The sequence below is a fragment of the Siphateles boraxobius genome, unplaced genomic scaffold, assembly GCF_051911475.1.
Source record: "Siphateles boraxobius isolate OS27281-9 unplaced genomic scaffold, OSU_SipBor_1 32, whole genome shotgun sequence".
Classification (NCBI taxonomy): domain Eukaryota; kingdom Metazoa; phylum Chordata; class Actinopteri; order Cypriniformes; family Leuciscidae; genus Siphateles; species Siphateles boraxobius.
Window position 1 is genome coordinate 4,742,501 of NW_027508942.1, and position 12,500 is coordinate 4,755,000.

Genomic DNA, 12,500 nt, shown 5'->3' on the forward strand with positions numbered 1-12,500 from the left:
CTGAACATGAGAAAGGTTAGCGTGAAAAAGCTCCTGGATTTAGTGTCCGGTTTACCGGATGTTGCTATTTCCCTTTTCCTCTGGCGTGATCATTTATTACTTTAAAATTAAAATTAAATTATATTAACTATAGTATTTTTACTATTTTTACTAGTCTTCATATATATATATAATATATAATAAAAAATATATATATATTTTTCCTTTATTATTATTATTATCATTTTTTTATTATTTATTTAACTTTTAGTCATTTTAATACTTCAACTTAAGTTTTTAAATTTTAAATTTTCATGTTATATTTATATATTTATCTCTCTTTTTTTTAATTGACCAAAAAACCCCGAATTATTATTAGGCCCTAGTTTAAGTTCACAATAACAACACTATTTTATATGCTTGAATATTTTGCATTAAATTTAAAATATATTTACTTTATACATGTGATCGATTAAATAGCATAATCATTCACACAGTGATTTTCAAATACTTTTCTTCTTACTAAAGATGATTAAATACTTGAAAAGCAAGTATTTTAAATATTTTTTTAGCTTTAAATGCACATTATCAATGAAGTCGTACACATGACAGAGCTTAATGTGAAAAAGCTCTCTAGTTAAAAAACTAGAGAGTAGTTTTTTAACTAGATAAAAGTAAAAGTAACCGGATATTACTTTTCCCCCTTTTTTAAATGTGTGTGTTCATTGCAAAACATGTCTGAAACCATGCTTATGAGGGACAGATATTGTGCTCAATATGATATTGAGGCTCAAATGATATCAAGCCCTGGTCAAACTTGACTGGAATAAACTGTGAATCGTGTTCATCTCGTGATCGGCACTACAATGAGCTGCTACCTGTGTAGGGCGCTTCATTTCAGGTTAATATGCTCCCTTTGTAGACTGTGACCTATGAGGCAGCTCGCTAGGGTGTGTAACAGAGCTATTGTGTTTTGTCTTTCTGTGTGTGTGTGTGTGTGTGTGTGTGTGTGACAGGTCATAGAGTTCACAGTTATGTCTCTCTCTCTCTCTCTCTCTCTGCTCCGGGCGTCAGCCGCAGGCTCTGATTGATAAACCAATAAATCTTTAGCAGTGTAGCTAATTAAGCTGTCAGGTTTGCTTGTTACTGACGACCCTGTGCCCGACGGCGTGTTTCGTGACCACGATGTTTGTGATTGGCTCTCGCACCCTGATCAAACCAAACCACCCGTCGGGTAACACCGGGTCTTTGAGTTTAGTTCTCTTTAGTTTAGTTTTTTATTTAGAGAAAATAAGATAAGACATGAGACATGAGAAGAAAGAGAGAACAAACCCAACCATAAACAAGGACAAACATATAGTATATAGTGCAAAGAAGTTCCACAGCTTTTCAATATATATATATATATATATATATATATATATATATATATATATATATATATATATATATATATATATATATATATATATATATGAGAATAAATAAATAAGTAATAATAATATTATTATAAAAATGTAACGTAGTGTATACAGATTTCTTATGAAATTGATTGCTATAGGGAGCAAGATAAAAAAAAATTCAGCAGATGTGGTTAAAAAGAGTATAAAGAAGAAAGAAAATATTTTATATGTAGTTTAAATATAGTTTAGTTTAGTTACTGCAGCAAAAATTGGTAAAAATACTCATTTTGTGAATCAAATGATTATTTATATACTATTATAGTATTAATTAATATTTAGAATTAGCTTTTATGTTTTTATAATTTCATTTTCATTTTTGTTTGAGCTTTATTCATTTAGTTGTGCTTTTTAATAATATTTTAATACTAAAATAAAATAAAATACTGAAATATTATTAATATTTATATTTCATATTATATTCAATTATATTTCATTTTAAATATCTAAATATTTAGCTTTAATTAATTGTTTTGTTTATTTTCAGTAATTTTAATATTTCAATTTCAATTTATTTATATTAATTCGTTGACGATTGTTCATAGTTTTTATCTTTTATATATATATATATATAAATCTTTTTCTTGAAGATTATAAAGTTTTAAATACTTTTTTTCCTTCAAATTAATATTTTAATTAGCTGGTTGGTTTTGTTAAAGGCTTAAACTAATTATTCAATGATTTTTTTGAAATGTTTTAAGAAGAAAATGGCAGTGCATATATTTATTTGACTCTGTTTTGGCGGGAAACATTGTAACTTTTTTTCGTAAAGGGAAGCCGAATGGGACAGATCATTTATGGCGGAAGAAAGATAATAATTGACATGACTTGGAAACTCCTCTCCTTCACGTCTCTGGCGTGTGGCGGCAGCTAGGCTAACGTGCTAGCTCAGCGCAGTGCTAATGGCCTCTGTCAGCTCCTGCCGTGGTGTCAGGATTCATATACACCCAGCGCACACACACTCGGGCACCGGGGGTGGCGTGGACGCGGGTGAAGATGCCAGGGGGTCAGTGTCAGAAACAGAGGTACAGACGCGGATGTAAATCAGAGTGGAGCTGAGTGAACTTTGACCCCTGTGGCCGGAGCCATGAAGTTTTCAGCAGTGCCTCGGGCGCAGGAAACTCCACTGCTAATGTACCGTAATTAGGACACTGTTACCAAGGCAACGGGGAAAAGCCAGAGTAATGATTGGGTGAAACGGCTGCCAGTCGCACTGATGGAATGTGTCACGCTTGCTTAATAACGTCAACATTCCAGTGTAATATTAGTACTATTATAATATTTATTTGTGTTTTGAGTTAGCTTTGATTGAAATTATTTCAGTTTTCATTTTAGTTTGTGTTAGTCATTTTGTTCTGTGCTTGTCATTTTTATTCATATTTCTTTTTAACTTTATTTCTATATCAGTTTTACTTTTAGTAATTTTATCCATCCATCCATCCATCATGTCACAATGCAAAAAATATATTTACTTAATTATTTCTTGCACATTCCCATTCTGTTCATAATACATGTGATGTACACAGTCGACAAATAACATGTCTGTAATAATTTTTAACAATATTTATATCACATTCATTTTATTTATTTATTTATTTTTTATGCTCATTGTCCATAATACATGTGATGCAAATGTGGGTAGCTGACAAAAAATATCCATGAGCATTTATTTATTTAATTTTTATTTACTCGCATCCACATTCCCATTTTGTTCAGAATACTCGTGATGCACACAGATAGTCCACAAATAATATTTATTTATTTAATTTTTATTTTTATGTTGGTATCTAAAAAAATGTAAATATTAAAAAAATATAATAATAATAGTTTATTCAACATCAACATTTTAGGTTCTGTAACTGACAACCTTCAACCATAAGTTTCTCACCACTACTAATCAGTTTTTTCATTGGTTAATTTCATCCTGCATGAACAACTATCAGAATAATACATACAAAAATACTTTTTAATGTAGTTAAAGTAGTTTATCCGTGCGGGTAAACATCAAGTGCTTTGAATATGCATTCATATGTTGATTATAGTCTTCAGTACTGTATGTAAATAAGATATTGTGCCGTGAGATCAGACCGATTTCCGTCTGTTATTTCAGAGACGATGATGACATCAATGATGTGGCGTCTATGGCCGGCGTGAACCTCAACGAAGAGAGCGCTCGTATTCTAGCGACCAACTCTGAGCTGGTGGGAACGCATATCCGCTCCTGTAAAGACGAGGCGTTCCTGCCGACCGGTCTGTTACACCGGCGGATACTGGAAACAGGTAGAGGATCTCCACCGGCAACACAGTGTTAATGCATCAGATGTTTACACTGAAAGATATATGTTTAGAAGAGTCTCACAAGGACACACAGACCCGTCTCATTGCTCTGTGATTATATGGAGTTAAAAAGCCTGGAGCTTGTAAACGCTCTCTGTTCTTGTAAATGTAGGCCAGTCCACGGTCGCTTTGGGCCACCAGGAGTGTGTGTCCTTATTGTTCCACCAAACTCTTGCTAAATCTGAATTTTTATTGTTGTCCCCTCTAGAAACACGTTTTTACTAATGCTGGGCAACAATTAATCGCATCCAAAATAAAAGTTTGTGTTTACATAATATATGTGTGTGTACTGTGTATAATTATTTTGTACATAAAAATACACAGACATGCATGTATATATTTAAGTAAAATTTGTTATTTATATATAAAATATTTATATATATATAATATAAATATATGCATGCAAATATTTCTTAAAATATACATGCATATGTGTGTATTTATATATACAAAATAATTATACACAGTACACACACATATATTATGTAAACACAAACTTTTATTTTGGATGCGATTAATCGATTGCACAGCACTAGTTTTTACATTTGTGGTTTTGCATCTTTTCAACTGGATCTGGAACTGTTTTCACATTGTTGAAGAGGTCATATCATGGAAAAGTGGTTTGCACGAGTCAGTGGATTACCATGGAAAAATGTTCGACTCATCCTTCTGTGTTTGTGTTCGTAAATAACAAAAAGAGCAGCACATTGCAAGAGCCACTTGTGATGAAAGCTGAATGTTTGTCTGGCTAGATTTTCATCGTATCCGCATATCTGTCAACATGTTTATTTAACCTGGAACATTCCTCAACAAATGCTAGAATATACAAAACCATTCAAACGTTTGAAGTTTTTTAAGAAAGAAATTAATATTTTTAGTCATCAAGAATGCATTAAATTGATCAAAAGTGACAGTAAAGACATTTATATAATGTTAAAAAAAATTCAAATAAATGCTGTTCCTTTGAACTTTTTTGTTATCAGAGGACAAAAATATGAAGCAGCACAATTGTTTTCAACATTGATAATAATCATAAGTGTTTCTGAAGGATCATGTGACACTGAATAGGTAATGAGTAATGATGCTGAAAATTCAGCTTTGATCACAGAAATAAAATCAAATAGAAAACAGTTATTTGAATTTGTAATAATATTTCACCATTTTTACTGTATTTTTGATCAAATAAATGCAGCCTTGATGAGCAGAAGAGACTCTTTTTTTATGGTACTGAATGTTTAGAAAACGTGGTTTCTAGTTCATTCTTATATCGAGCGGTAGCCTGGCGTTCAGGTGAATTGCTCCCAAACACGTAATTTAAAACAACCTCATTCACTCGTGTGATTTGCTTTGTATAGTTTACAAATCCTACAGCATCTCAAACGAGTCAAGCTTATTTACTGCTAAACGACGGACGATTTCTCTCACAAAATGCACCATTTTCAGACTAAAATCTAAGGACGTAGAAAGTTCTTTCCTCACGAACTAGTTTAAACTAGCACTTGCTCTCTCACCCTCGTGTTCGCTACACGTTAGATCTCTCAGTTAAGCGTCAGAAGCCCTAGGGTTTCTGTTTTACCGCGCGTTAGCGTTGGCATCGAGCTGTCGCTGGGAGAAGCGTGTAATTCTTCTCAAAGGTGCAGGAGTGTGTGTAGGAGGACGAAGCGCCCCCTGCTGGGCCGGGCCGGTGCGGTGTCGATGATGGGCTGCTGGAGAACTCTTAGGTGACAGCAAACCAAGGGAGGCACAAATTCTGCCAGCTCGGCTCAATCTGAGAGAAATGCACACACACAACCCAACAAAACTCAATGCAGACAAATGCCCTGACTCACCCTCATATACACAAAGATCTTTCCTAAACAGTTATCATGTCTTTTACCTTTACTGAACATGAAATGCATGCTTTGTGTGTGCATTCCTGCTCAATCAGTAGAGCATGATGCTTGCAACACCAAGGTCATGGGTTCGATTGCCCGGGAATGCATGATCTAATAACATTCATACCTTGAATGCAATGCAAGTCGCTTTGAATAAAAGCATCTGCCAAATGCATCAATGTAAATATAGTTCATGCATATCAGCTTGAGAGGACCAAATGAAGACCGCAGCTCTGTCTGTGCAGATTTCTGGAGTGTCTCATGTAACCCGCATCAGATCAGAGTAATTGCACTGACTGAAGCTTGTCTCTTCTGATAGATTGAGGAGGAAAAGTTGACACTTTTCAGGTAACGCAGGTAAACCTGCGTTAAGAGATTTGTCAAAGATTTTATCCTCTGCAAAACTAGCTTGTTATTTTTCCCCCCGGACTAAATAGAAATTCCTCAGTTCCTCTAAATCTTGTGTTTTTTTAAAGAGCCGTAGCCTTAAGAAACTCCTCATGTTTTGACATTCCTAAGATTTCTTTTTTACTTGTTCCCTTGTAAGATCTCGTTCGGAGTCATTAAGGACACTCTCTGCAAGTTTAGCGGCCGATTTAAATAATTGGTGTGATTTTCTTAAAATAATAGTGGAAGGAGAACTTATGTTAATAGCAAATTAAAGACGGGGATGTTGTAGATAGAAGTGCTGTAAAGGTTTGCAGCGTTCTTTTAAAACTCCAGCGCTAATTATCCTTTAAAGTAAAAGTTGTCAACTCACGTGAAAGAGCTGTTTTTCTTTTTTTTCCCATTTTCTCTTTTTATAGGAAAGAAAAATCACAAATTGAAAAGTCGATCTCAAATGTTTCTCCTCAGTAGCAGTCTGATGAAATAGAGACATTTGCTCTTGTTTCTCAGATGCTTCTCATGATAAAACTACACTTGTAATCTCTTATTTTTCTCAAAAAATTCTCAGACTGTGCTCAAATTGTGCCAAGATCCCAATAAGATCTCAATTGATTCCTCCAATATCAAATGATCTGTGCTTCTATTTTACAGCTCTATATATTTAGTGTATGTCAATTATTGACTTTGTGTCTGTATACGAAATTTTAGGAGAAACAACTGAAGCAAAGTTGCTTGTTTAAATCTTCTGGGTGGTTAGATCAGGTTTGCTGATCTTCCAAACCACAAAGGCTCATCCAAACTCATTTTTCTGAAATTTCAGGAAATCAGGTTTGAAAATGAGCCACAGAAGCTGTAAAACCACCTCAACTATGTGTTTTAAACGTAGGTCGTGTCAGTTCACCATAACAAACCTTTATTTTCTCAACACACATTGGACCTTTTTTGTGGAGGATTTATAAGATAAGACAGATGTAATTTTCTCTTGTTGGACTTCCTTCCAAACATCTGTGCGGTGATGTGTTTTGTTTGATTATTGATATTTTCTGCATTTTTCTTGTTTCAGCTAAGAAGTTTGGAGTGACGGACGTACCGCTGGAGGCTGTGAGCTTCATTTCTCACGCCACCCAGTCTAGATTACGAACAGTGCTGGAGAAAGTTTCCTTCATCGCCCAGAACAGAATGGACTCTTGTAAGGTACGAGACGGGATCAGTGTGCAAGAAAGGCTTTTATTTATATATGTATTCTGTTGCTGTAAATAGTTTTCCTACAAATGACACAAACATTATTTTAGTGTCACAAACACACTTTGTTTCATTCATCTGCTCACAGCAAAAACTAATTCAAATATTCAAATGAAAATAATTTGCTGTTCAACACTTTAAATATCTGGAGAGAAACAATGATTTATTTAGAATCACTAACATTAGTCATGCATTTGGTATTTATTTGTCTGTTTGCTTACAGCCTAACAGCCACTGGAACACACTTGCAGCTCCCTATTGATGCCTTAGCAACGCCCTAGCAACCACCTCGAATAAACTAGTGACCACATGCTAACACCTAAGCAACCACACAGAATGCCATATTAACCATCTTGAACAATCTAGAAACCACCCAGCAATCCCCTAACAACCACTGAAACACTCTAGCAGCTGCCTAGTGATTCCCTAGCAACACCCTATCAACCACCTTGAATACACTAGAAACCACATAGCAACACCTAAGCAACCACACAGAATGCCATATAAACCATCTTGAACAATCTAGAAACCACATAGCAATGCCCTAACAACCACTGGAACACACTAGCGGCTCCCTAGTGATGCCCTAGCAACGCCCTATCAACCACCTTGAATACACTAGCAACCACATAGCAACACCTAAGCAACCACACAGAATGCCATATAAACCATCTTGAACAATCTAGAAAGCACATAGTAATGCCCTAACAACCACTGGAACACTTTAGCAGCTGCCTAGTGATACCCTAGCAACACCCTATCAACCACCTTGAATACACTAGCAACCACATAGCAACACCTAAGCAACCAGACAGAAGGCCATATAAACCATCTTGAACACTCTAGAAACCACCCAGCAATGCCCTAACAATCACTGAAACACTCTAGCAGCTCCCAAGTGATACCTTAGCAACAACCTAGCAACCACCTTGAATACACTAGTGACCACATGGTTACACCTAAGAAACCACACAGAATGTCATATAAACCACCTTTAACAATCTAGAAACCACATATTAATGCCGTAACAACCACTGGAACACACTAGCGGCTCCCTAGTGATGCCCTAGCAACGCCCTATCAACCACCTTGAATACACTAGCAACCACATAGCAACACCTAAGCAACCACACAGAATGCCATATAAACCATCTTGAACAATCTAGAAAGCACATAGTAATGCCCTAACAACCACTGGAACACTTTAGCAGCTGCCTAGTGATACCCTAGCAACACCCTATCAACCACCTTGAATACACTAGCAACCACATAGCAACACCTAAGCAACCAGACAGAAGGCCATATAAACCATCTTGAACACTCTAGAAACCACCCAGCAATGCCCTAACAATCACTGAAACACTCTAGCAGCTCCCAAGTGATACCTTAGCAACAACCTAGCAACCACCTTGAATACACTATTGACCACATGGTTACACCTAAGAAACCACACAGAATGTCATATAAACCACCTTTAACAATCTAGAAACCACATATTAATGCCGTAACAACCACTGGAACACACTAGCAGCTCCCTAGTGATGCCCTAGCAACACCCTATCAACCACCTTAAATACACTAGTAACCACATAGCAACACCTAAGCAACCACACAGAATACAATATAAACCTTTAACTTCTACTAATATAAACCTTTAACTAATATAAATCTTTAACACTCTAGAAACCACCAAGCAATGCCCTAACAACCACTGAAACACTCTAGCAGCTCCCTAGTGATACCCTAGCAACGCCTTAGCAACCACTTTGAATACACTAGTGACCACATGATAACACCTAAGCAACCACACAGAATGCCATATAAACCATCTTGAACACTCTAGAAAGCACATATCAATGACCTAACAACCACTGAAACACTCTAGCAGCTCCCTAGTGATACCCTAGCAACGCCCTAGCAACCACCTTGAATACACTAGCAATGCCCTAACAACCATACAGAGCTGTTTGCCAGTACTAGGGATGTGATGGTGAGGAAATATACAAATGTGAATAAAAGCCGAAATTCAATTGGATTCAATTCATCATATAAAGCGATTGAGTCTCTTCAGAAAATGTTGACTAAACCACTCAATTCATATTGATTAGTTTTACGATCTCTTTATAAACTTTATGACGTGTGAAAGTGGTAGTTGCGTTGCTGTCAATGGAGGGACAGAAAGCTCCATTTTAATAAAAAGATCTTCATTTGTGTTCCGAAGATGAACGAAAGTCTTGCGGGTTTGGAAGGATATGAGGGTGAATAATTAATGACAGAATTTTCATTTTTAGGTGAACTAACCCTTTAACACGCACACACAATCGTATTGTAAAGTGTTGCTGAAATACTGCTGTTAAAGTGGAAACTTTTGGGCACATAAATGACAAAGAGACAGAAGCATCCAGGTAAACAACTCAATATTCAGAGAGACCAACTCACGCTTTAACCGCACAGTCGAGAGCGTCGCATTAAGACGAAGAAAACAAACCCACAAAGGAGGAAAAGCAGGTGAAGCGCTTTAAAAGCTGTTTATTTGTGTACATGGCGAGTAGTTCAGCGGAGAGGAACGCTGTCACGGACGCACGTTTTGTTTTTCTGTTTGGTGTGCGTTGTGGCTTTTTGTTTTGTTGGTTTGCGTCTGCCGCTGGTTTATAAATGAGCCGTGTGCACCCGTGTGAAGAAACTCTGTTGACATCAGCAAAAAACAAGATCGTCCTGACTTCATAGCCAACAAAGGACAGGAGAGATGGAGCCAGGGATGAGAGGAGAGACGAGCTCATCAGAAAATGAAAAGAAGCAGGAAGTGCACGAAACAATCGAGGTCGCATTCTGGAGTAAACATGTTTTTTGCGTTTGTCCCATAAACTTCCGTCTCACCTTCCTAAGAAGAAGGTTTTCATCACCATTGAGTCATAATAAACACTCATTAATAAGTTAAAATGTGTTTACGAGTATCAGAAGTTTTGGTTAAACGTCTCATGAGCTGTTTCTCTCTGTGTGTGTGTGTGTGTGTGTGTGTCTTCAGGAAGACGAGGGGTACGAGCAGTCGTCTGATGTGCGTTCGCAGCTCAAGTTTTTTGAGCAGTTGGAACGGATGGAGAAGCAGAGGAAAGATGAGCGAGAGCGAGAGATTCTCCTCCGAGCAGCGAAGGTAATCTCTCAGATCCTCTCGTGCTGAACGCTAATCTCAGCCGGAGAAGCGCAGGAATCTTCCATTGCTGCAAACTGGACTAATAAAGCAGTTCGATCGCACACGCTTAATAGTTTTAAAATGATTACATCGTAAGAAAACCATATTCGCTTGTGTCAGTTCTATTTAAAACACCAATCAATAAGAGTTTTGAGTATCATTCCAGATTTTTAGCATTAAATCAAGTAAATTTGTCATTATTAGATGCCTGAATTTTTGCAATAAATAATCTGCAGGAAAGCAGTGTGATTCACTTTCGTTCCGCTATGAGAATGTTTCTTTTGTTTTGGGTCATAAAGTTGGAAATTCATCTGGGATTTTCATTGCTTTATCACTCTTGATGTATCATATCACTCTGTAAATAGACCTATATAAAATTAAAACCATAGAAAAAATACGTTACTTGAAATAAAAAAAAAGTGTTAACGGAAATAAAATAATATTAAAAACTTTATTAACCTTATTTTAGCTAGTTGCCAAAGCAACATTTCTCATTTTCATTTAAATAACTCAAAAATAAAAATGACAAATACACGAAATGACTAAAAATCTAATCACAGAGCTGTAATATCTGTGTAAAAGTTTTTTGCGCTTGCATTATTTTTTCTTGTATTGTTGAATTACATTTTGAAATTTGCAGATATCAAGTTACAATAATGAAATCAATTGGCAATGGCAATCTACACAATAATGTTTTTATTTACACAGAGACGCTTATGAAAGAGGCTCAGTATATCTGGTGTGCATGCACTAAAGAGCTTATCAGACATCATCACACAACTTGTCTGAGGATGTTTGAAGAAAGTTTATATTGGAGAGTGTGTCTGATCCTGGAAGCCCCTGATAACCCCAGTCGACGGAGTTTCCAATTAAAGATGCGATTGCGTTCCCTTTTCCCGTCGCCCGCAGCACCGCAGTGAAATAGTTCGGCTCGTTTCCATCATTAATTCATTTAGCTCAGGCGATGACCCGCCGTAAAGACCCCCTCGCCGCCCTTCGGCCTAATGCCGTTATTATGCCGGAGCTAGATTATATTTCCAAAACGACACAGTTTAGCTCAGATGTGAGTGTGAATGGCCACGCCGACCTCCGTGACTTTGTTCCGGGACGGGACGTTATGCAAGCTCACGGTTGGAGGAATTTGAACTCCGCTGAAGCTTAAAATGCGGTCAGGGAAACATGGTGTGTTTTCAACTTAAATGCATCATAAACGTGTCGTCTGTTGCAAATCCGTGCCACTGTAGTCTGGAAACAATGGATGAATCAGTAAGGTCCCATTCGTTGACATTAGTTAATCACATTATTTACACTATTAGAAGAAAAAGTTCCATTTAGAACCTTAGAGGGTTCCGTCAGGAATGTAGACATGTATTTAACTTTTACTGGTTCCATTATGGGGTCATTTTATGGATTTAGTTTTAATGAATTTAATTGGATTTAACAGTTTATAAACACACTTCATCACTAGAAAAATTTAAATGACCCATTAAACATGAGAGTATTATGCAATTATTTAAGACATTTCTCCTTTATATAGAACCTTTTTGGCATAAAACATTCATTAAAATTGAGTCATGAACTCTAGGGTTCTAGAATCTAAATAGAGTGTAAGATGAACTAACAACGAACAATACTTCTACAGCAGTTAGTAATCTTTATCGTAATTTAAAATCAAAAGTTGTATCTGAACTTTTTTTCTATTTAATAACAGTAACAAAGATTATTAAATGTTATAAAAGATATATTGCTGGTTCTAGTTCATGCATTAACTGATGTTAACAAACGAGACTTTAGTGTACAATTTTGGCAGTGAATGAATATTGACTGATAGAACAAACAAATATTGTGGGTTTAAATCATTGCTTGGGAACAGAAACCGCTAATCCGCTCTGATTCGTTTGTGTCCTTGTGTTCTCACTGTGCGTCTTTAAGCTCAGCGTGATTTGACCCCTTAAACATGAACCTACTAAAATAAATCTCATCGTCCATTTCAAATATGACTGGAGTCTTCAGGGACGAGCGTGAGGGCCA

At 36.4% G+C, this 12,500-nt stretch overlaps 1 protein-coding gene across 5 annotated transcripts in view; it reads left to right on the plus strand.

Moving 5' to 3' along the window:
- The window catches only part of LOC143700898 (transcription initiation factor TFIID subunit 4), a 94,546-nt gene that overhangs the window by 27,099 nt on the left and 54,947 nt on the right, over positions 1-12,500 (plus strand). For all 5 annotated transcript variants that reach the window (XM_077194648.1, XM_077194649.1, XM_077194650.1 and 2 more), the window contains 3 exons: positions 3,550-3,719; positions 7,101-7,231; positions 10,305-10,430. In XM_077194648.1, the coding sequence (XP_077050763.1) occupies positions 3,550-3,719; positions 7,101-7,231; positions 10,305-10,430 (427 nt within the window). The remainder of the gene's footprint in view (positions 1-3,549; positions 3,720-7,100; positions 7,232-10,304; positions 10,431-12,500) is intronic.